The sequence below is a fragment of the Brachypodium distachyon genome, chromosome 4, assembly GCF_000005505.3.
Source record: "Brachypodium distachyon strain Bd21 chromosome 4, Brachypodium_distachyon_v3.0, whole genome shotgun sequence".
NCBI classification, from domain to species: domain Eukaryota; kingdom Viridiplantae; phylum Streptophyta; class Magnoliopsida; order Poales; family Poaceae; genus Brachypodium; species Brachypodium distachyon.
This window is the reverse complement of record NC_016134.3, coordinates 41,430,586-41,453,721: the sequence shown is the minus strand read 5'-3', so window position 1 is coordinate 41,453,721 and position 23,136 is coordinate 41,430,586. Positions and strand designations below refer to the sequence as shown.

The 23,136-nt window shown below is 47.2% G+C and overlaps 4 protein-coding genes across 4 annotated transcripts; 3 read left to right on the top strand and 1 right to left on the bottom strand.

Annotated features, from left to right (window-relative positions):
• Positions 1–2,590: 2,590 nt before the first annotated feature.
• On the bottom strand, positions 2,591–3,809 carry LOC100839742. The gene is made up of 2 exons (XM_003576724.2): positions 3,515–3,809; positions 2,591–3,417 (listed from the first exon to the last, which is right to left on the bottom strand). The coding sequence occupies exons 1-2, from the start codon at positions 3,786–3,788 to the stop codon at positions 2,696–2,698; spliced, it is 996 nt and encodes a 331-aa protein (XP_003576772.2). The 5' UTR covers positions 3,789–3,809; the 3' UTR covers positions 2,591–2,695.
• Positions 3,810–5,892: 2,083 nt separating this feature from the next.
• Positions 5,893–8,375, top strand: LOC100828137 (seipin-2). Its single transcript, XM_003578462.3, has 2 exons — positions 5,893–6,968; positions 7,835–8,375. Exons 1-2 carry the CDS (start codon positions 5,979–5,981, stop codon positions 8,261–8,263), a joined length of 1,419 nt encoding a protein of 472 aa, XP_003578510.2. The 5' UTR covers positions 5,893–5,978; the 3' UTR covers positions 8,264–8,375.
• A 5,190-nt stretch (positions 8,376–13,565) lies between these two features.
• LOC100827527 (endoglucanase 24) lies at positions 13,566–18,582 on the top strand. Its single transcript, XM_003578460.4, has 6 exons — positions 13,566–13,973; positions 14,329–14,612; positions 16,518–16,955; positions 17,061–17,208; positions 17,413–17,579; positions 17,801–18,582. Exons 1-6 carry the CDS (start codon positions 13,751–13,753, stop codon positions 18,128–18,130), a joined length of 1,590 nt encoding a protein of 529 aa, XP_003578508.1. The 5' UTR covers positions 13,566–13,750; the 3' UTR covers positions 18,131–18,582.
• A 101-nt stretch (positions 18,583–18,683) lies between these two features.
• Positions 18,684–20,354, top strand: LOC112268780 (HVA22-like protein i). Its single transcript, XM_024454889.1, has 5 exons — positions 18,684–18,956; positions 19,205–19,269; positions 19,391–19,489; positions 19,623–19,743; positions 19,865–20,354. Exons 2-5 carry the CDS (start codon positions 19,238–19,240, stop codon positions 20,084–20,086), a joined length of 474 nt encoding a protein of 157 aa, XP_024310657.1. The 5' UTR covers positions 18,684–18,956; positions 19,205–19,237; the 3' UTR covers positions 20,087–20,354.
• The last annotated feature ends 2,782 nt before the right edge of the window (positions 20,355–23,136 follow it).

Here is a 23,136-nt window from a genome sequence, read left to right as displayed (position 1 = left end):
ATTAAGATTTAAGAACGTAACTGAACCAGCTGTAAAGCCGACGGCATACAGCTGCTTCTTCACATTACATTGTCAACTCCGGTTGCGGGCTTGCTGCGGCGGAAGGGGTTTACCCTTTGTGAAGGGCGTAGCAAGCCAGCGGCTAGCGGCTGGGCGGTCTTTGTGCAGAGTCTGTTCTTACGCGGGAGGTGTGTTTTCTTCGTATTTTCTTCGGGTCTTTTTGTTACTAGCACAGTGCCTGTGCATTGCCATGGCCTTTTAATTTCATTCGTTTTCATATACAAAGCTAATGCACGCGAAAATTCACACTTATGTTTTGTGAGATGATTATCTTAAGGTTGAGATTAACCAAAATGTTAGGTTCAATGTCGCTACGTGGATAACACAACCACTTAACAGAAGACAAAAAGCTACTTGGAGTCTTTGTGAAATCAAACCTTTTTGCCCTCTTCGGGTCAACAAGACCAAGCTCGGCCAGCTTCGCTGCGGGCAATGCCTTTTTGGCCTCCAAGCCCTCCACAGTCGTTGTGTTGACTTCTGTGTTCTCTATGTTTTTTTTAAGCTGTTGTGGTTGCCGTGGGCCTTGTGATTTCAGAATACGATGTGCGGATGGACGAAGCAAACCAAGCTACTCCTCCGTCTCCCTTGTACCTGTATTGTACTTTTCTTCCCCTTCTCCGTCAAGTGTCGTTCTTCTGTCCTCGAGATCCCCAAATTTCCGGCTCTCCTTGGGATATCATAGTTTGCAAGCGACAGAGCTTCTCACTCCCAATAGTAAGTAACCCTAACACGGTGGCAATGTCGACGGGAAGCAGCGAGGGAGGATCGGACTGGGCGACGCGACGGCCGCGGCATCGGGCTGGGCGGAGCGACCGTGGCTGAGTTTCCTTCTCGTGCAGGGGATCCCAACTAACGACGTGTGGACTGCGGGTCGATTATTCATGAACGAAAGGACTAAAACGCCAAATTGTCTGACGGACGATGACCAAGGAAGCATTGCTCCTTTTATTATTAGGTAGAGATTACTTCGGTTTTCCTGGTCTCGTAGATTTATGCGTTGATTTTCCAAATATCTTACAAAAACCAATTCAAATAGAATTTTCTTAATAAACAGTTTATCAAGACAACATTCAGTATCATCGTCTACGAAAGGTCACAGCTTTTGTTCTGTTTACATTCAGATAGAAAATACAAGGGTATGGGCCATGGAAGGAAACAATCGGCATACCACCACTGGCCACAATCATCACATATATAGCAGAAAACAACTCCACTACAATAATTGCATAAAAAAACTATTGGCACCGACCACGTGTAATCTAGTTTTGATGATACGAGGCGGAATGCAACCGTAAAACGGTCAATAACTTAGTTGTTAGGTTCAAACATTTACTTCAATTTGATTCTTCGTCTAGGAAAAAGCATAAAAGAACAAAACACAAGTACAATAACTCTTTCGCGAGAACCATCTCACTTTCCATGATGAGCAACAAGTTACCTTTGTTAGTGAGAGTGCTCGGTTTTTTTTAGTTAATTCAGCACTTTATTGGGTAGATAACTTTATTACATAGAGTTTCCTAGATACAACACGGAATTACATGACGCCATGAGCAACTAGAGCGCTCACAATACTTAGCAAGATGAAATGCCGAGATAAGAGAACCTGCTTGATATATTGAGGGTCAGTTGCGTGATCCGATGGCGTCTGCGGTGTGGGACTCTAGGGCTCCTACACGTTGCCGGTTCTTCGCTTGGTGGGCGGCTCGGAGCCGCTGCTGGACCATGGACCGGCTTCGCAAGCGTGGTCTCCCGCATCTGCCAAGGTGCCCCCTTGCGACCAGGATAAGGAGACCATCTCTCACCTGCTGGTGGGATGCGTCTTCTCGCGTCAGGTGTGGCAGCAACTGTTGACTTGCTGGGGCCACGGAGATTGGTGCCCCGGTCTGGGAACTAACTTGCGGGAGTGGTGGACCTCCCGGCCCCTTTCGCCGCGAAGGCAGAAAGACTTCATGACGGCTTTCAATCTGGTCTTTGGGATCATTTGGTGCCATCGTAATGACATTGTCTTCAACGGGGTGTCTCCTTCGGTCCGTTGGGTCTTGTATACTGTCCGGGAGGAGATGGATCGGTGGTGCTCTGCCGACCTCATTAGGAATAGGGGTGTTGGTTCGGCCCTCGCGGCGAGTAGTTTGTTTGGTAGGCTGCAGTTTCCTTTTGTCTTTTGCCATGAGTGGCGTTGTAGCCGTTTCGGCGTTGTACTAACCTTCTGGCTCTTTTCTTTTAATTGATGATGCACCCGCTGGGTTGCATTCTTGAAACAAAAAGTTATCTCATATGTCTGAATCGACGTGATGAACCAATGGCAGATAATCAGTTGCCATAATTACTTGACCAAAACATCTGTCCCGAGGAGGGACAGGCCCAGGGCCCGTACTAGAGGTGCTCAAGCCAATTTTTTAAAGGATTGTGTTTTTCTGAAACTTATATCACAATTATTGTGATTTCTTGATATTTAATCTAGATGTTGCTCCAAAGACTTGGAGAATTGATTAAGATTTGACACAACTTATCAATAGACGATAACTTAAAATAATACAAGTGGTTCGTCAATCTTATTTTCTCTTAGCTAGCACAGATGTTTGCACTAGCTAGCTAGAATGACTTATTCCATGGTACTCACACAGGAGAGTGTGACTTACGATGACAGGGCAACGCCACGACCAGTGGCACCATTGCGGTGGAACTTGGAGACCGTACAATCCGTCGAGAAGAGCCCCGATGAGAGATACTTTGGTGCGCCCCCCATGATGGGCATATTGGCAGTGACATTCATCCTATTGATATAGTCAGGCCGATAGGTCTGTCCGAGCACGCCATCCACAACATCGGTGAGGGTAAAGAACTTGAAACGGAGGTCTAGGTGCACGAGGCTATCCTTTTCGGTCTTGCCGTACTTGTGGATCCGAGAGTCCTCATCGGTTATCGGCACTGCACTGGCCGAGATTCTGAACACGCCCGCGAGCTCCACATCGACGGAGTTGACGGCGTCGGTGCGCTTCACAGATAAACGGGGCAAGTCCTTGGCCACCCATTTGGCATTGTTGGCGGTGTCAATGGTGATAGGCTCGCCGTCGAAGTTGATCTCGATGTGGTCCTCCTCCTCCTCCCACAAGACAGCCCCACGAGCACCGACGTAGAGGCGGTGGTTGCCGAAGCTGACGCCAAGTGCCTGAATCCACGTGAAGTTACGTTTATTGACGGGGTTGTGGTTACCGATGAAGTGGGCATTGACGTGGAGGTCGGCATCGGAGACTATGCAGAAGTCCCGGTCCTTCCTGCCGTGGAAGTAGAATGTGTTTCCGTCACCGCCGGTGAAACTAGGGTCGCCGCACGATGTCCCAGGGAAGTATACACACCCTGCACAAGTACACCGATCAAACTCAAAACCAACAGCTAACGGAACACGATTATTTTTCCTTGTCGATGGACGGGGGAAAAGGCGTGGACGACGTACTGCAGGTGGTCTCGCAGTAGCTGCAGGACATGAAACAGGACTTGGGGCAGAGGTCCGGGCACTGCGCGACGCAGCGCTTGCCGAAGTCGTCGTCGCAGGTGAAGATGCGGTTGGGCTTGCCGTAGCTGGCGCGGTAGGGCTGGCCGTTCGCGTAGGAGGGGACCTCGGACTGGGGAGGCGGGGTCCAGGCGGAGGGAGACGGGGGAGGCTGACCCGCGACGACGCCCACCGCCAGGAAGAAGCAGCACCAGCCGAGTTTCGCCATCGTTGCCATGCGCGATGATGAGGTGATCGATCGAGATGGTTTCAATGTGTGTGAGGCAGATATTGGGTAAGCGAGGATTCTTATAGCACAGAGATGGAGGTCAAGTGACTTAAGCTTGGCAAGCGGCGTAGCGTAGGAAAAGAAAGGGGCAGCATGCAACTTGCTGGAACTGACCAAGTCATGGTTGTAGTACATAGATACAGTCTTACTATATGCATGCGCGCGGCTCGATCCACATTATAATTCGTATTCAGAACGTAATAACCAGCTGTAAAGCTGGCGGCGGGTAGGCTCTGCTACTTCACGTTGCGATTTTCAAGCACGTAACTCCGTTCGCGTGCAGAATCGAGTGCAAAAGAAGAATCCTCTCGGCGATCAAACTCAAGACCCATCGTCCAAAAAAGAAGAGTAAAGTCAATTTTAAACCCTGTGCTCGTAGAGCTTATCCAAATCAAACCTCCACCTTTGAATCTCTGAAGTTGGCATCCTAATCTTTTTAATCCCGGTCAAAACTAACCTTTGTTCCATTTGGCTCGCCGGGAAAAGAGCGATCCTGACCGATATTGCTAACACCTCTTATTTACACCCACTGACATCATGGCCCACATGTCATGTTCATCTTCTTCCTCGAGCTCATTTCACTAGATTCGCCGCCGGAAACCACCGTTGCCTCCTCGAATCAAGGCGGCGTGCCCCGTCGGCTGCTTCTCCGTAGCCCCGCCGGCCGCTGCACTTCGTCCCGAGGCGCCTCCAGCCTCTTCCTCCACCGGATTCGCCGCTTCTGTGGCCTCCGCGCGCAGGAGAACATGGACAACTCGTCCGTGCCGTGGAAGTTCGAATCATTCAGAACGACGGTCTCTGTGGCTGCACACGGGAATTGAGGAAGAAACAATCTCCCTGCAATCTACTAGTCTACTAATTTCACTTCCATTGCTACGGGAGCTTGCACAGGATAATCGAGGAACTTCATGCGACATGATCTACTCCATGGTTGAACTACTGTAAGCTACGGAATTATTTCTACTGGCTACCCGCTAGTTGCCGTAGAAATTTAATGTTGCTAGGACATTCCGTCGCGGCTGGAAATTGGCAAACGTCTCCAGGATACCTCTCCGCCACTCGATGCCAGCTGCTCACTTCGGAAGATGATCCTGAGTCAGGACGAGGTCGACGTTCCTGCAGAGGAATAGGGTAGGCCGTAAAATTAAATTTCCTACAGACGCCTTGCTGCACCTGCATCTTCTCCTCATCTTCTTGCCGCTGAAAACATATTACAGAAGGCCATGGACTGAACTTGAGGAAGAAGATGAACATGACACGTGGGGCCATGATGTCAGTGGGTGTAAATAAGAGGTGTTAGTAATACCGGTCAGGATTGCTCTTTTCCCGGCCAGCCAAACGAATCAAAGGTTAATTTTGACCGGGATTAAAAAGGTTAGGACGCTAACTTCAGGAATTTAGAGGTGGAGGTTCGATTTGGACGAGCTCTACAAACACAAGGTTTAAAACGGACTTTACTAAAAAAAAAAGAATCCTCTGTTTTCCTTAGCAAATATCGTTCTGGGCCTTCTGGCTGGCAAGCGTCAACGAGGCGCGGCGCACGAACACGAGCCATTCTTTTCTCAGAAAACCGGCGTGGGCAACAAAATGTGGCCTTTGTTTTTCCTCGTGCCCAGGTAGTAGATCCGGCAGGTCCAGCGGGCCATATTCGCGATGGTAATGATTCCCGCTGAAAAGCCCACAACAAGCCGCGCTTCTTCGCCTGTTCGCTTTCCTCGTAATTCTCGTCACCTGCGGCCGCTTTGCGCAGCTGTCTCTGTGCTTCTTCCACGGCGACGCGATGGCACTGACACGTGGCGGCGGCAACCCGGAGGGAACACGGTGGCGTGGCGTCCTGTGGCGATGCCGCCGAAGCAGCACAACACGTGGGAGGATCGTCGGGTCTATTTGCGCGAACGACCCTGCGTCTCCTCGCAAGCACAGATCGCTCCCCGGTTCTCTTCGTCGGTGGTTTTTGTCACGTGATACTTGTGCTGTTTTAAATCGAAAGAAAAATATGCTTAGGTTTTGAAAGAGAATACAAACTACAAGGGCGTAACCGAGAAAATGCTATCGCCCGTCTTCTCCCACCGGTCACAATTTCTCTCCCCCCTTCCAAGGAATCCCTCCTCTCCATGCTCCCGCACCGCCCACCTCCTAATGCCCCTCGCCGACCACGCATCCAGCGGCCGCCTCTCCGGTTCTCCGCCCATGGATGCAGATGAACCCGCCGCCGCGTCCTCCTCCTCATCCCCCACCTCCGACGACGCCTTCTTCGAAGCCCAGGACTCCATCCCTCCTCCTCCGCCTCCTCCCCCTCCTCCTCCTTCTCATCCTCCTCCTCCTCCCCCTCCCCCTCCCGCTCCTCCTCTCCCTTCCCCTCCCCACACCTCCTCCACCCTCCGCCGCCGCCCGCGCCGCGCCAAATCCCTGAAGGAACCCGATCACGTCGTCACCCCCTCGGCTTCCGCCGCCTCCACCGTAACCGGGGTCGATGAGCCCGTCAAGGCCGAGCCCGAATCCTCCGATGTCACCAGTGCGCGCCGCCCTCCCTCGCCGGCCGAGGAGGAACCGAACGAGAAGGATGCCGAGGCGGAGGCAGAGGTTGTTGCGCGGGATTACAGGCCCGCGGCGCCGCCCAGCATTCTCGAGTCCCTCGCCGTTGTCATCATCAAAGCGGTGGTGTTCCAGGTCAACGCGCTCGTCAGCTGCCTCACGTTCCCCGTTCGCCTGCTGCAATGGTGGTTCCTCTTCGTGACCGACCCGGTCGGGTCGGTGCGGCAAGCGAGGGAGTGGGTTCTCGGGGCGGCGGGACAGGCCACCGGCGCAGTGACTACGTGGCTCGGAGGAGGGGATGGGGTTGGGCGCGTGGTGGCGAGGCTGGTATGGGGGTCGCTCTGGGCCGTGTACGTTTGTGTGGTTCTGTGCTCGCTGCTCGTTATGGCGTTCCTCGGAGGGGGACTGTTGGTGGGGAAAATGGTGGAGGAGCCCGTTCAAATGACAGAGAACCTGAATTTTGATTACACGAAGCCAAGCCCTATGGCGTTTGTGCCGGTGTGGCGATTTGTGCCGCCGAATCAACGGATGGAGCTCGAGGTGTCGCTGACGCTTCCTGAATCAGATTACAACAGGAGGCTGGGAGTTTTCCAGGTACCCTTCCGTAGTGGTCCTTGTCAAAGTCATTTTACGTGATATTATCACTTAATTTCAGAGCATACATGGTAAACAGTAAGAAACAAGAAGTTAATAACTGCTTTGATGTGCACGTTCAACTCCCATTTTGCAAAATAGCTACTGGGATTAGAAGGCATAGTTATGGATTTGAAGAAATTTGTTCTATATGTGGTATCAGTTGAGGGTTAGTCTGCGGTTGCTGCTTTGTACTGTGCTTACTTTTGAAGCTTTGTGTGTGCCAAGGAAGTTATGAAAAATTCAAATTCTATTGTACTTTGTTCTGTAAATTAAACTATGCAAAGCCTCGCCAGGTAGGGTGAATTAGTGAATCTAAAACATATTTGGTGCAACAGATGTAGTGAATGTGGTGTCATGCTGCCAATGTTAAATGGTTTGAGTCATCTATGAAGTTCATTAAATTCATGCTTTTGGTTAAGTATCATATTTTTTGTTAAAATAAAATTAAGTATCATAATAAAGCATGCCACAATATGTTTTCTGTGCATATATGGTATGCAGCCAGACCAACCATACATCTGTAAGAGAGATATAAGTCAACTTTCCGTTTTTGCCTAAAGGGTCCTTCCATTACAAAATGTATGTTTCTCCAACCGATTGTGCCAGACTTTTGAACAATGACAAGGCATGTACCAACTTCATGCTTTTGTCCTTAAAAATTATAAGTTGAGAGCTCATAGTATATGTATGGTATGCGCAATATTGCTCCAATCACAGAGCCCGTCATATTTAGCAGTATATGGACACTATTATAGATTATACACACCACATTGGTTACACTGATTTGTGTTTCCATCTGATTTGCCTTCTTCCTTTGAGTTCAGGTAAGAGCAGAGCTTCTATCTGCAGATGGGAAAGTGGTCTCTGCTTCGAGTCAACCGTGCATGCTAAAGTTCAAGAGTGTTCACATGCATTTCATAGAAACGTTTTTCCAAAGTCTTTCTCTTTTGTCTGGATATTCCTCAGAATCTCAGGTTATCACACTAAAAATGAGGGGCATTAAGGAGGCTTTTGAACCAATAACAGGAGTAAGGATAATACTGAAACAACGAGCTGAGTTTAGTCCTGGTGCAGGCATCCCAGAGATATATGCCGCATCACTAAAGCTTGAGGCTGAACTTCCTCTGCTCAAGAGAATACTCTGGAATTGGAGATGGACACTTTTTGTTTGGAGCAGTATGGGGTTCTTTGTTTTTGGATTGTTGCTTACCCTTATTTGTTGTAGACCTTGTATATTTCCCAGGAGTGGATAGGTCAACTCATGTAATGTATACTTCGAAATAAATACAAAGTGGGTGCCAATGTGTAACGATAGATTACTAACCATGCTGATGATGCTATCTATGTTTATTATTGTTTTTGTCATCTGTGGTCGCACTGACAGTGCATACATGGTACTACTTGATAACCAATTCTACTGCTTTAATTATTATCAGGCATTCCTTTAACTGCTGCAAAAGGTGTTTAATTATTCATTCATGCTGAAATCCACATTTTCTGGGTAAATTCTCATGCTACAGCTTACGCTGGCCCTGTAATAACACTTTCCACCTCTGTGAGTAAAGAAGATGATGTGCCCCTTGGTTTTTTGTTGTTGCTGCTGTCTCCGTTAGGATGAGCTGGACTTGTTATTGCATCCGGGGCTGATGTTTTTTTGCTTCTCAATGCAAGGGCCTGGATCCAGAACTGATGCTTTATTGCTGCAACGTGAATGAATACTTTTGAGACTTCAGGCCCAATTATATCTCCCCTTGCATCGTTGACTAAACCCAAATTAGCACCAAGAGGATTCCTTCAGGCCCAATTGTAGCTCCCCTTCTATTGGTAACTTCATCAAGATTCTGTCATTTCGTGCAGGATTATATTTGCTGCTGTCTGTAGCGTATGGTTGGATTCGGTAGAAACCGATTAGTCGATTCTTCTGAAGGACATCATTCATCTTTTTTTTGCTGAATCAATCCGTGAGGTTTTTACTGTGCTTCCCTAGTTCTACCCCCTTCAACTTCTGGCCATTTGTTCTTTCTGTTGACTACACAAGGAAATACTTTTCTTCTTCTAGAATACACCTTAGCGGGTGTATCATCCATTACAGAAGTAAATGCTGAAAACACACTTTTCCTCTGGACCTCGACTATGCTGTGTATGCACTCCACCCACTGCAGATCTACTGGCAATACCATTACATTATTCCTCCTCTTCAATTTCATATCAACTGGAATATTTGATGCTTCCTCTTGTTGGTACTACACTTTAACGGTTAAACCGTTTCCAAGGCAGATTTGTTTTTCTAGGTTCTGAATTTATGATGTTAATGACGGTATTTCAGTTACCTGTCGCTGCTGGTGCAGAGGTGCGGTCGTGCGAGATGCCAGGAAGGAACATAACTAGGGCAGTTGATGGAGCACCCGTGCTTAGTCATGTAATTCCCGGATCCATACAAGTTGACTCCGTTCTTTGGTGCATACGGAATGCCTATGTCGAGAATTCTTGTTTTTTTTTTGATCAGTGGTACGGGTGCAACCAGCAAGGGTCCTTGTCTTCGGTGAATATACGGCTAAAACAACTACTGTACTACGAGGTGAGACATCATCGTTCCTTCTTGCCCTTTCCTGAATCAGAGAGGATCACAGACTCTTTCTGTCAAGCTGTACTCGTACTGCAGTAAGCGCTCTGAACTGTACAAGGGGAAATGAGGCTGGCAGCGGCAGCAGATGTGGTGGTTTGCCTGCACGCATCCGGCCGGACTGGCATTCGGCCTGTCTCAGAAGGGTGGCGAGATGAACAAATCACTCTGGATTTGCGTCAGGTAATAGTACTACCAGATGGGGGAAATTGGGGCGGGATGGCTCTGACCGCGACGTGTGATCTGCTTCTTGTTGGATGCTGTGCTCGTACGCCAACAAGTAGTACCCAGATGGAGGATTTTTGCTGTCCTGTCTTTCCTGCGTGGCTGCGTGGTTCTTTTCTTGCCAGGTAACACGCCAAATGGTGACCCGTGGCTATCCCACGATATCTTCGATTGTGCATCAACTTCAGGATGCTCGGGGTGTTTTCTGTGATATGCAGATCTCCGCCAAGGATCTGGACGTCGGGATCCAGCGGTGGTTTCTCGATCGGCTTCAGTTCGCTGCTGCTTGATTGAAAGGCCAGCTTATGCGTAATTAATTGACTAAGATGCCCGATTAGATCAACACTCATACTCAAGTGGTAGAATGGTACTAGTACTACTGCGGTCTGCTTAAGTAAACAAACAATTGGATCCAACTTTCAATAATTTAAGCCATTCCAACTGGAGGGGGCACACTCGGAGCTCTCCGGTATCACTGGGGAACGTCTCTGGTCAGCACTGTCCATTATCAGATTGGATAATTTTAGACTCCTCTGGTGCCGTCTCAGCCAGACAACAGCCATCATCGCTTCTTCCCCGTCGGCCGTTGCTAAATAATGCTGGATTGGATCAGAAGCAACGGAAAAAGCGTAATTAACTAACAAACTGGCGTGCTGGCAACCTCACGCGCGCCGTGTGAGGCGCCTCAGCCCGCAATCATGCACCGCTTTTGCGGCGATTGGATGGATGATTTCTAGGTAATACAGGCGGGGGGAAGGACTAACGCCCGACGTTCGCGCCTGGGGCTTGCAGCGCGTACGATAGTAAGTGGCCTGGGCTGCTTAGTTTGCATGCATGTTGCGATGATTATCGACATGAGGTTAAAATGTTCTAACTTTTACACCGTAAACCTGATTTACGATCCATCTTTACGGTTAGTTTTGTCTCGATGAGATTTTCAAAACTAAATCTCATCTTGATATCTTTCGATGATTTTTTTTGTCTTAATAGTTACCATCTATCAGTAACAAATTATCATGTGGTAAGTTATTCTAAAGTAAGATGGTAACTTGTACATTATATTCCGGTAATAAAATGATCACAATTTTGTATGTTTGACAACATTTTTCTTTCTTAAAAACACCTCCCAATAATATATCAAGATGCCACTTGTTAGTAACAAATTACCATGTGGTAATTTCACACAAAATAAACGGGATGATTTTTATATTATAGTTGTCGTACAATAATATATGAAGTTGTCACCGTGGTAGTAGTAAGTTGCCACGTGGTAACATATTTCAAAATAAGATGGCAACTTGTGGGTAACAAAAGGATCACAATTTTTTTATGTTTCCGCAACATTTTTTCGCCTAAAAATTACCACCCAATATATCAAGTTGCCACTTGTTAGTAACAAATTACCACATGATAAATTCATACAAGAAACTGTGATGATTTGTATATTATAGTTGCCATCCAATAATATATAAATTTGCCACCGTGGTAGTAGTAAGTTGCCACCTAGCAACGGCAACAAGCACTAGAACGAGCCGGCGGGTCACCATTCTTGCCCCTCCATCACGGTTGCCGGGAGCTTGCCAAAAGAGAGCTTGTGTTAGTAGACGGTGTGATATTTGTTGTGCTAAGGTCCCAAAAGACCAGCAAACCCGAGCAGTATACATCGTCGAATTAAGATGAGAACCATCGATCGGAAAAGCCCCCACTGAAACCACATGAATGAACACGAAAGTCAACTGAAACCCAAGGGGTTTCCTAAAAACCCGGAAAACCTGCCGGATCCCAAAGGATTTGTCAGACACGCAGCTACGCACGACCTCCGTCGGCGCTAGACGCACCACCAGAGCGAGGACAGTGCAGGGAAGACATTATTCTGACTACAAGATATCACCCGTCTTGCCGTCTCGAAGAAGACTCTCAAAAAACCAAAAACTAGAACCTGAAAATCCTTCCGCCGACGAGCCGCTCGGGTCTGCCGCAACTCCGAGGCCAGGAATTAAAGGCCATCGGAGGTGGGATTGACCGAAGCCGGCGGAGGGCTTGCAAACCCTAACCGCGGTTGGTCGCCGGCAGATCGCTTTTCCGTCGCGGGCATGCGTAACCAGCCTGCAGCACGAGCTGATAGTTAGTGTAATACCAGCAACTAATAGTCGTTTGAATGTGCACATAGTGATGCATGCATCAGTACGGCAGCAAGCAACCCCCACTAATTAGACGTGCATGGGGAGGAAGCTAAGCTGCCACTTGCAATGCAAGCCATCAGCACAACGCTAGCATCAGAAATTGCGAAAGCGTTAGCACGTCAGCAGCAGCAGCGCGCCATATCATCCAACAGCAAGCGCCATTGCACGGACGTACGCGCTATATAATTTCCGTTCATACCGCGGCTCGTCGTCGGCTCCTCTTGCCGCCAAATATGGGATTATGAGTGCACGTTGTGAATGGGGATGTACAAAGAGTACTTCGAGAGTCAAGCATTGATGAGAAACTTAAAAAAGTCAAAGCGCTAATGCAATTTTGCAAATGGTAAAAAAGAGTTTAATTTACAAGAAAAAAATGACCAGAAAACTAGCCCACTTCTAGTTCAATTCCTAAATATTCCATTTAAAAGAAAAACCGGGGTAAGTGCTTTATAACAAGAAAAATAAAACTACATAGATGACAGCTGACAAAACGGACATGGGGACATGCATGCACGCAATGCAATGCTCGTTATGGGTTGATGATATTAGCCACGTCATAATCATCGCACTTTGTGTTCTAGACCCGACAAGTCTGACTTGGTCAAAACAGTCAACACACGAAGCCAAAGATCAAATCTACCAGACTCCGGCACTCTGTCAAGGTCGAAGAGAAAAGACAAAACATATTTTACAAAAAAAATGAGTCAGGCCTCCATAATAAAACTCTCACGCATAATCAATCAATGCTAGTCAAGAGGTAAAAAAACACACGAAACCTTGGTTTACTAATTACATTTTATCCTTCCTCCAATAATATCTAGAGCGAATGTTGTGCCCTAACCTAGCAGTGTACAATCGCCCCCTCTCCTCCTCCCGAGCTTCATCTTCTTTTTTCTCAACTGTCACCCTTCCTCATCCTTTATGCTCCCCTCATTGCGTCGCCTATAATAGATCTATTGTCACCACGACCAACTGCGCAAATAACAAGTCATGGGCCGTCATGTCTCAATGTAGCTTTTGTCTTAACGACTCCGAAGAATGATCATTACCCTATCCAATGACGCTTGAGCTCTCCCTTTACCTTCTTCTTCTTCCCCATCCGATCCCGCATCTCCCTCCTTCGTCCGACTTCGAAAGGTGTCACGTTATAATGGCTCGAAATCTAGATTTTTCATTTCTTACAATTTGTTTCTATTTATAGCGTGCCATGCATATAACTTGGACGACATATGGTGTCCCAAGAAAGAAAATACAGCAGGGAGGACGGAGCTCGTTATTACCATTCTCAGCAACTCAGCCTGCGCACCGGACGAACTCAACGTGACGAGCGAGAGAGGAGGCCGTCCTGTCGGTGCACGGTGCTGGACACCGTGCCACACTTGACACTCCCCACCCAACGCGTTCCGTCCCGCACCACGGCACCCACCCACACTCCCACCGCCGGTGAAGCCCCACCCAACTAACCCTATCCTCCCTGCCCCACCCGCAGCCTCCCCCACAGACCTCCCACCCACCTCGCTCCTCCGCGACCGTGCACCCAGCAACAATTCCCACCTCCTCTCTTACCCCCACATACGCCGTGCGCCGAGGTTAACTGCAGCTCAGCAGCCAGCAGCAGCAGCAACGGGCACCTTCCATCCCGACTAGAGCAGCGCGGCCGGGAGGAAGGCGGCGAATGCGATAGGAGGCACCGAGGGACAGAGGAGATTATGGGGTCGAGGACGCGGGGGTGCTGCGGGTGGCTGATCGTGGCGCTCGTGCTGGCGCTGGTGGCCACGGCGGCGGTGGTCGCCATCATGAAGAGGAAGCCCGGGGGAGGAGGGCGCGGGCGCGAACCCAAGCCGCTCCCCGTCCCGGGCCCGCCGGGGGCCATCGACTCCAAGTACGGCGACGCGCTCGGGATCGCGCTCCAGTTCTTCCAGGTCCAGAAGGGTGAGTTTAGTACCGCGACACCAGCACCGCCGCCACCCTACTCTGGTCTTGCAATGTCGTAGCTTTGGATTCAAAACATTTCCCGTTTCTCGTTCCGAGCTTGGAGGCTTCTTCAGGGTGTCAAGTCTTGCTTGTTTAGATTCATATGGCATTTCCGCAGTGGTAGGTGGACTGCGCTGGAGAATTCCGTACTTACTGTTGCCTGCGAAATTGGTGCCCTTTTTGGTAATTTGGCAACCCCAGAGCTCTAATGCTATGCTTGGGATAAACAAAATCGCCAATCTTTGCTGCTTCTTTACCTCTGATCTATTCGAGAATTCTGTCTAGGCTCTAAAATTTCTGTTCTCTTGTGCAGCGGGGAAGTTGGAGAACAACGAGATCCCGTGGCGAGGGGACTCTGCGCTGGATGATGGGAAAGAAGCCAAGCTGGATCTTTCCAAGGGACTGTACGATGCTGGGGATCATATGAAGTTCAGCTTCCCAATGGCGTTCACGGCAACGGTGCTTGCGTGGTCTGTGCTTGAATACGGGGATCAGATGAACGCCGCGAAGCAGCTAGACCCCGCGCTAGATGCGCTCCGCTGGATCACGGATTTCCTCATCGCAGCACATCCTTCTGACAATGTGTTCTACATTCAGGTTAGTGCTGTTGTGTACTTCTTTACATGTAGGTAAAATGCTTGGTGTCTATTTAGGATTACGGAGAAGATTTGGTTAAAGGGAATGTTTCATCTTGTCCTGTATCGTAATAATGTTTGGGTACTGTGTTCTGTTGGTTTGCTATAATTCTAGGTTTATTATTGGGGACTAATGACAGTTTGGTAGAGGGGAGAGTTTGGTTGGTAGGGATCCAAGAGTCCATGTTAGATGTCATGATCAGAACACCTAATATTTAGGAGCTACTTAGTTGTCCGCTTCATACGTTTAAAATGACACATTTGTTGTGATCCTTGGCTAGTGGTTGGACAAGGGGGGGAAATATCTGATGTTCCTTTTCCCTTATTGTTTTTACGCCACTCTTTCGCTATGTGGTACTCCAAGAGAAATTTCTTTGAAGCCGAGTCCGAGTCTGAATCAGACATTATAAAGTTTCATACACCTGAAACTCATGAGAAATTTTAAGACACGTCACCTTTACATGAGACTTTTCATGATCCAAGGGTATATATAACTGTTACGCCTTGGGAGGTGAGAACTGCTTAACTACTATGCGAGGGTTAATAAGGGCATTCTTCCATGTATAAATTCGGAAGCAAATAATGGTCTTGGTGCTTACCATTTAAAGCTCTACATACGCATGAAAGAAGATATTGATGCTAAATAGTGTCACCTTATTCTTCAACTGCATCTTCTTCCTTTTGTTCTTAATGTGTCAGCATAGATGCATAAAACATGGGTTTTTAATGTCTGGAACAAATTGAGTATCAATATTTTTCCTTTTATTCTCAATGTGTGATCTTGAAAGGTAAGCTGAAAAGTGCAATATTCGAGATAATGCATGCATGCTATGTGGAAATACATGTATGTTAACATGTAATTTAGAAATAAAAAAAACACGAGAGAGTCAAAAGTATATGCACCCTTTTTTTTTGTGTGGTACATAAAATATGCATATCTATACACATTCTTGCAAGTGCACGAAGTGTTTTCACATGTAAGATTCTTTTCAACTTTTTGACTTGCACAAATATGCATTTCTCCTGGGATCACATTTTGAGTTAGCAGGAGAAAAAGTGTGAAACTTGCCGACTTCATGCAACAATTGTACATGCATATATACGTAAAAATCCAAATTCAATGGCAAATAAATGAGGTCAACATATAATTTCTTATATTCAAGTGTTAATGCAAGAAGTGCCAATTTGAAGCACACAATTATGGTGGATCTTTTGTTACCTTAAATGCTCTACGAGAAAAGTCATGTGATTCTTCCAAATTGTTATCACTCAGCCAATTATATGTAAATTTGGGACTCGTTGAGAAATAGTAGTTAACTAGAAAGGGACAATAAATCCATTTAAAATCTTCCTATTTTCCATAGGTAGTGAGCTTATATGTCCAATTTTACCCTTGATAAATGGACGGCTAAGAGTAAATTGTTGTCTTTCCTGTCACGAGGCAATTGGAGTGTCTTAAAAGATCTCTACGCCCGTATTATAAATTCAAAGTTAACCCTTGATGGTAGGGGATCTCAAGCGTTTCAGATGATGGAGTTTAGTAAGGGATACTGGGCAGGGTGTAATATCCATGCCAAACTGAAGCATGGAAAACAATATAAATAATAGACAATATCTTCCACGAGAACAATGTCACTTTGATGAAATCAGATCTAAGCAGTACTGCAGTAGTGAACTGGGCAACTGAATCACCTTGTTACTTTTTGTGCATCTATCAAAGAACTGAACCATCATTTGGGTACCCAAGTTCAGTTTCAGGCGTTGAAGACATCCTATGTTTTTGCTACAACAGTGCAACACAAAGAATGCACAAATGTCTTCTTCTTTTTTATTACTGGAACCAACACTTGATTTTTTAACCTTGTAGGTTGGTGATCCTGATCTTGATCACAACTGCTGGGAAAGGCCAGAAACGATGACCGAGAAGAGGCCGCTCACACAGATTAACCCAAAGTCCCCTGGATCAGATATTGCTGCTGAGGCGGCAGCAGCCATGGCGGCAGCATCAATGGTTTTCAAAACCAGTGATACTACATATTCTGATTCACTTCTTCAGCATGCTCAGAAGTTATTTACTTTTGCTGATACTTATAGAGGCATATCCAGTGAGACCTATCCAAAGCTTCAGAAGTACTATAATTCCACTGGTTATGTTGATGAGCTTCTGTGGGCAGCGAGTTGGCTCTATCATGCCACAGGAGACCAGACATATCTCAGTTATGTTACCGTGGAGAATGGGAAAGCTTACGCTGATTGGGGAAGGCCGACATGGTTCAGCTGGGATGACAAGCTCCCTGGGACACAGGTTTGCATGAACTAAACCGTGTGAATTCCCTACGCAGGTTCTCCTTTGAATTCTCTCTTCTTACAAGGATAAGAACCTTAAGTTATCTTTATCTATTCTGTGCAGGTTCTCTTGTCAAGAGTAAATTTCTTTGGATCCAAAAAGATTTCTAATGCTGAAAATGGGGGACTCAAAATGTACAGAGACACCGCTGAAGCTGTAATTTGTGGGCTTCTACCAGATTCCCCATCAGCCACTGGTAGCAGGACTAGCGGTACGTTGATTGTTTTTTTCTGTTGGTTGATTTGGTTCTATGAGTCGATGACAGGATGCTTTATGGGTGCCTTTCATGCTCCATGTATGTGTTAGACAATATGCTGGAGAATATTATAGTAGTATGTGTTGTTGAAACCTGAATATAAAAAATATGTATTACAATTGTGCTTAGTTTCACAATATAACATTAATTTCAATGCAGGAGGCTTGGTGTGGATAAGCGGGTGGAATTCTATCCAGCACGGCACAAATTCGGGATTCCTTGCTTCTGTTTACAGCGATTACATGCTGACATCACAGACAGCGGCTGTGCAGTGCAGTGGAAAGTACTTTAGTCCTACAGATATACGCAATTTTGCTATATCACAGGTGAAGTACTCAAAACCTTGCAAATTGCTATTCCAGCGTCATATCAGAAGTTTATTCCAAGTTTTACCAACCACACAGTAAACCCTCCTTCTGGCATTATTTATGTGTTCCATCATGGGCAATGGGCACATTAGGGCATTATGGAAGCAACATTTGTTTTTCATCATGAGTACTGAAGGGCAGGTGTAGGTATCTAATTTATTTTTCGTGCCATATGTCAGGCGAACTACATATTGGGTGATAATCCAATGAAGCTTAGCTACCTCGTGGGATATGGGAGCAGCTATCCACAGCAGGTACACCACAGGGGGGCGTCAATTCCTGCAGATGCAAAAACAGGCTGCAAAGGATTCGAGTACCTCCACTCATCAAGTCCCAACCCGAATGTCGCCATGGGAGCCCTTGTGGGTGGGCCATTTCAGAATGACTCTTTTGTGGACTCTCGCGACAACGCGGTGCAGACAGAGTCCAGCACATACAACAGCGGCACCTTGGTCGGACTTCTCGCCGGTCTGGTCACCACCTCATCCGTCGCATCGTCATTCACCTAGACCTCCTTCTGAAGCCCCCACTATGGCTTTGATCAACCCGGTGACGCATGCACAGTCAGGAGGTTTTTTTTGGCGTGGATGATTATAATGCGCAACCAGTGAGACACCTTGCAGCTTTCTTCATCGGCCATGAGTTAGTTGGGTGATTAGCAGTAGTTGTCAGTGCCATGTTACAACAACTACCGTACTGCTGTCGACCTGTCAGTTTGTATAACCGGTGTCACTGCTGCTGCAGCTATGATTTTAGCTGTGTGATCCTATCTGGTTTGCTGGGGGTACCCGTAGGCTGAATGTAGTTGCATGTATTGTATTTTTAGAACATTATTCCTTTGTTGATTTCTGAGGTGGTTCTTGGTAGCTTAAGCTTGTACCGATGCTTGATCTGTAATGCCTTGGTGCCTTTTAACAGTGAAAATTGCATGACATGTACATGAGTACATCCATATGGTCCACATGCTTTCAACGGAAACAGCCTTTTTTTTCGTTCCATGGGAAACGAGTTCTAAAAATGAGCCATAGATGTGTAAAACATTTCCCACAATGATTACGCACGCACTGGCGGTGCTCCTTTTTAGCCCATCTATCCGTGGGTTCAGAATTCAGTTATAACCGCTTCGACCTCCAGAGCCACCAATGGCGCGAAACGACAAGGCGGTTGGAGGCATGCCTCAAAACACAACCGCTTCCCCCTGCACATATTCAAAGTACGCGCTCTTTCGGTTCCAGTTCATCCCCACGAAATCTAACCGATCCCCATCCCAGAAGAGATAGAGAGAGTAATTCAGGTACTGCAGGAGATAGAGATCAGTTCGTCACAGGTTTACAGGTAACGATGCCTTGATCGATCCTCATCGTCGCGTGCCGATGCAAACCCATGTCTTGTTTGCTGCACATTTGTCCATCTTTTATATTTTTCATGTCTATTCGAACTCGGACGATGCATATTCAGATTCCATCTTCTTTATCCCAACTGATTCGTTCTGATTAATGTGTAGTGTACATCATGTCATTTCTCTGTGTTTCTCTCTCCCTCGAAGCATCATAGGTCTCTCATCTCTGAACATCATCTTGCAGATATCTAAGCACTTCCGATCACTCCGAAGATCGATGGCAGTCTCGTTCATCACTAGGTTTCTGATGTAAGCACAACTTGGTTGCAAAGTTCTTGCAGTCAAACAAAAAAAAAGAGAGTTGCGAAGTTCTTGTAAGATACGAGAAAAATCCAGTCTAAGCACTCCCTGCTCTTGCATTGCGTTGCAGCCTGGCTCTGGGGTACGCGTACCCGGCGTACGGCTGCTACAAGACGCTGGAGCTGCGGCCGCCGCAGATCGAGCAGCTGCTGTTCTGGTGCCAGTACTGGTAATTTAAATAACGGAAACAGCCACGCATCGACGTATTATCGATCGATCATGTAGTGTTAATTTCCTTTTTGATCGACGGTTCTTCTGAAGAATCTGAACTCTCTTGAACCTCTGTACGTACATGCACGCAGGATTCTCGTGGCGTTCCTGACGGTTGCCGAGAGGCTCGCCGGCTGGGCGTTGTCGTGCCTGCCGGCGTACGGCGAGGCCAAGCTGGCGCTGCTCGTCTACCTCTGGCACCCCAACACACGGGTAAGAGGCACCCCCAACATTCAGAAAACGGAAAAAAAAACTTGGTTTAGCCGCTTTATGAGTTTTCTCTCTGAAGCCTGAACTTTGAACTGAACGGTGGTACGTGCGTTATCCATTCCAGGGCACGGTGCGCGTGTACGGCGGCTACCTGCGGCCGCTGCTTGTGAGGCACGAGGCGGACATCGACCGGGGACTGCTGGTGCTGAGGGCCAGGGCCGCTGACGTCACGACGTCGGCTGCCACCGCCGCCCGGGCGTGGCTCGTCGAGGCCGCCCGCCGCGCTTCGTCGCAGATGCAACAGGCGGCTGCGGCGAGGTCGGGCCGGGAAGGCCAGGCGCAGTGATCCATTCCTGTCATGTGTGCGGATGCGGTTGTGCAAGGAAGGAAGGAAGGCCCCATTTGGCCATTTGGATTGCGGTCTTGGGTTTGGCTAGCATTAAAATGTGACTTTTAGTTTTTGGCTTAAGACACTAGTGAGTGTGCGTGCACGCCCCTGAAATTTAAATGTGTCTTTCAGATCTCATTTCTATGTTTTTATTACCGTTTTCCTCACTAAGCCATTTAAATAGGTGGGGGGTCCAGTGATGGTGGAACATTGGTTCTCCGTGACTGTTGATACTACCTCCGATTCATAAAAAGTGTCGTCCATGTCGCTCATTTTGTACTAATTGGGCGACACTTTTTATGAATCGGAGGGAGTACTTAATAATACAAAATACGGTTTTGCTAAGTAGCAGTCGCCTGAGATTTTCGATTTCTCAGTCGACGCGCCCCGCATCGTTGGATGCCCTTTTGAGATCCGCGTTAGGTCCCGTGGTGTGCCCCGCTTTGTTTCGTGTCTGGGTCGTGGCTGGGCTTTTTCTTTTTCTGTCAGGCCGCGCGCAGAAGGGAGGCGGAGGGTCTGCCTGTTTTATTAACTGTCGCCGCCTCCTCCGATTCTCTGTGTTTTGTCGACTGTTTGTCTTTGCCCCGTCCCCCATCTTCCATCGTCCTACTGAGCAGAAGCTTTGCGACTAACCCGTTTCGGAGTTCTCGGACACCGAGGAACCGGCGGATCCAGGTGCGTCTGAGATTGTTTATTTTCTGTCCGAGCGTTATGTTCTAGTCCGGAGGGGGGATCGGGTTTGCGCGATAGCGTTTTTTCTAGGGTTTGTGTTTTAGGTTCTGTTTTGTGTTTCAAAGAGGGTATATAGATCGGTGAGTGGTTCGTTTTTCCATGTTGGAGTTTATAACTGTTTGTAGATTTCAGTTTATTTTGTTTGTTCATTCCTAGTATTATGTTGTTTGTTTTTGGGGGGGGGGGGGGGTGGAGTCAAAGATTTTGGTTTATGTATCAAAGAGATGGGGGCGAGACAGAGTGGGACTGGCGCGCGCTGCCAAAGAAAAGCAAGGCTACTGCTCACAATGGGCCTTTTTTGTTATTCTTTTTCTTTCTCCCGTTTGAAAAATATGCGCGTTCTTTGTGGGGAGGAAGACGTCGTAGAGCTGCAGGGTCCCACCATCTTCGAGAAGGTTTTCGACAGCTGTATGGGTACGCCGCGGGACAAGACGTTTTTCCGGGGGCCAATTTTGAATATCTGAAGTGAAAGCGGGGGCTGGGGGGCCGGGACGTGGCGAAGCGGTGGCCGCCCGTGAAGCTCTCGAGGAAGACGAAAATTTCGAAGCAACCAAGTAAGCTTACACAGACACCCCCCCCCCCCCCCCCGGCGCGGCTCAGCGATTTCATGCCTGCGCTAGCGAGTTGCGCGCGTCCACCGGTGTTGTTTCCAAATCTCTCTTGCGCTGCTATTTCTGTGCCCGTGTGTCGCAAACCCTAAGCTCTCCCACCGGCGGGGCTCCATGTGATTTGAGCTTCCGGGGGCGCTGGATCCTGTTTTCGGTTCTATTTTTTTGATTTTAATCGAGATTTAAAGTGGGGATGGGGGGAGGGCGGCCTCGCGCCCTTGGGCTGATTGCGACATGGTTTGCAATGTCTGTTTCAGGGGACATTTTTGAGGGGGGCGTCCTTTTGGGCGGGCGCGGTCATGGAGTTAAGCTCGCCATCAAGCTCCTCAACGCCGGTAAGCAATCCAACCACACACACACATTAGGTGGGGCTGCCATGTGCATATACATGCGTGTGGGGGGTTGAGTAGATACAAACAGCGCCCAGTAGTGACATGCATGCCATTTTTTGCTGTTGGACGATCCACCCTGCAGCTAGGGTTCTGTTTTTTTGTGTGTGGTTGGAGGTTTTTTGATGCTGTTACAATACAGGGAGGTGGGTGGAGGGTTTTTGATGTCATTTTTTTGCAGGGAAGTCTGATAGCAAAAGGAAAACTAGACGATGCATTCTTTTTTTTGTTTTTGCACATACTGATGTATAAGAGGAGATTCATGTCAAAACAAAAACATGAGGGAATGGTACAAACTGGTCCTTGTTGTGATTGAAGTCCTGGTTTTATTTTTCTGTTTTTTGATCCAAGTAACGTGTTTATGACTGACACATTCTGCGACCCCTGTAGTTTCTTTTTTTTTGTTACCAGCACGGAAGTTTTTCCCCCAATAGATGTTGTTTGTGCTCTCATTGTAGGGTAATGTAAGAAAATCATTTTTAGAATCAATTCATGGGGTACCCAAACAATAATAGCATGTTCATGAACGAAGCAGTACGTTGAAATTTTTTTCACCTTATGATTTTCAATAGGCCTGTGGTGGGGGTCCATACCAGGATGAGTTGGGTTCTGAAGAGAGTGCTTGAGACATTTTTGGAAAATGCAGAGCACAGTTAATTTCAGATTCATCAGATGAAGAAGATTTGTTGATAAATGAAGTAAGGAGACACACTGTTTCCTCTCTCCCCTTCGCTTGACTGTTTTTTTTTTGCTGTGTACCTTGATTTCTTCCAGGTTTGTTTTCTTGGGCAGATTACAGCTTATTTTTTTCTTGTTTGCCCTCACTGCCACACTATACAGCAGGAAAAGCCCGATGATTCTGATGATCAGCATGAGAAGTTCTTCAATGATGTTACTACAATGGTTTGTGTGTTTGATTATTTTAATTTTGTAATAACCAACCTCTCCTCTCTTTTTTTGGCGTTTAAAGCGCGTGTTTTGCAATACTGTCTATAACAATTAACTGTGTATTAGGTATTGAAGGGGTTTAAACGGAAGCGTCGGAGGAAGACTTTGCGCAAGGAAAGCAGGAAGGTTTTTTTCCAATTACTCTTTTTGCTCTTCTTTCTTTTTTTTTTATTCTTCTGTACGCTTCCAACTAAAAAAGATATCGGTGCATTGTTTTTTTTTTCATACATCTTGCTGTGGAGCATTGTTTAATTTTTGTTGTTGTTTTGGTATTGTAGAGATCTATCTAAGCTTGGAATTCATCTGGCTGGAGGCAAAGGAGATGAGATTG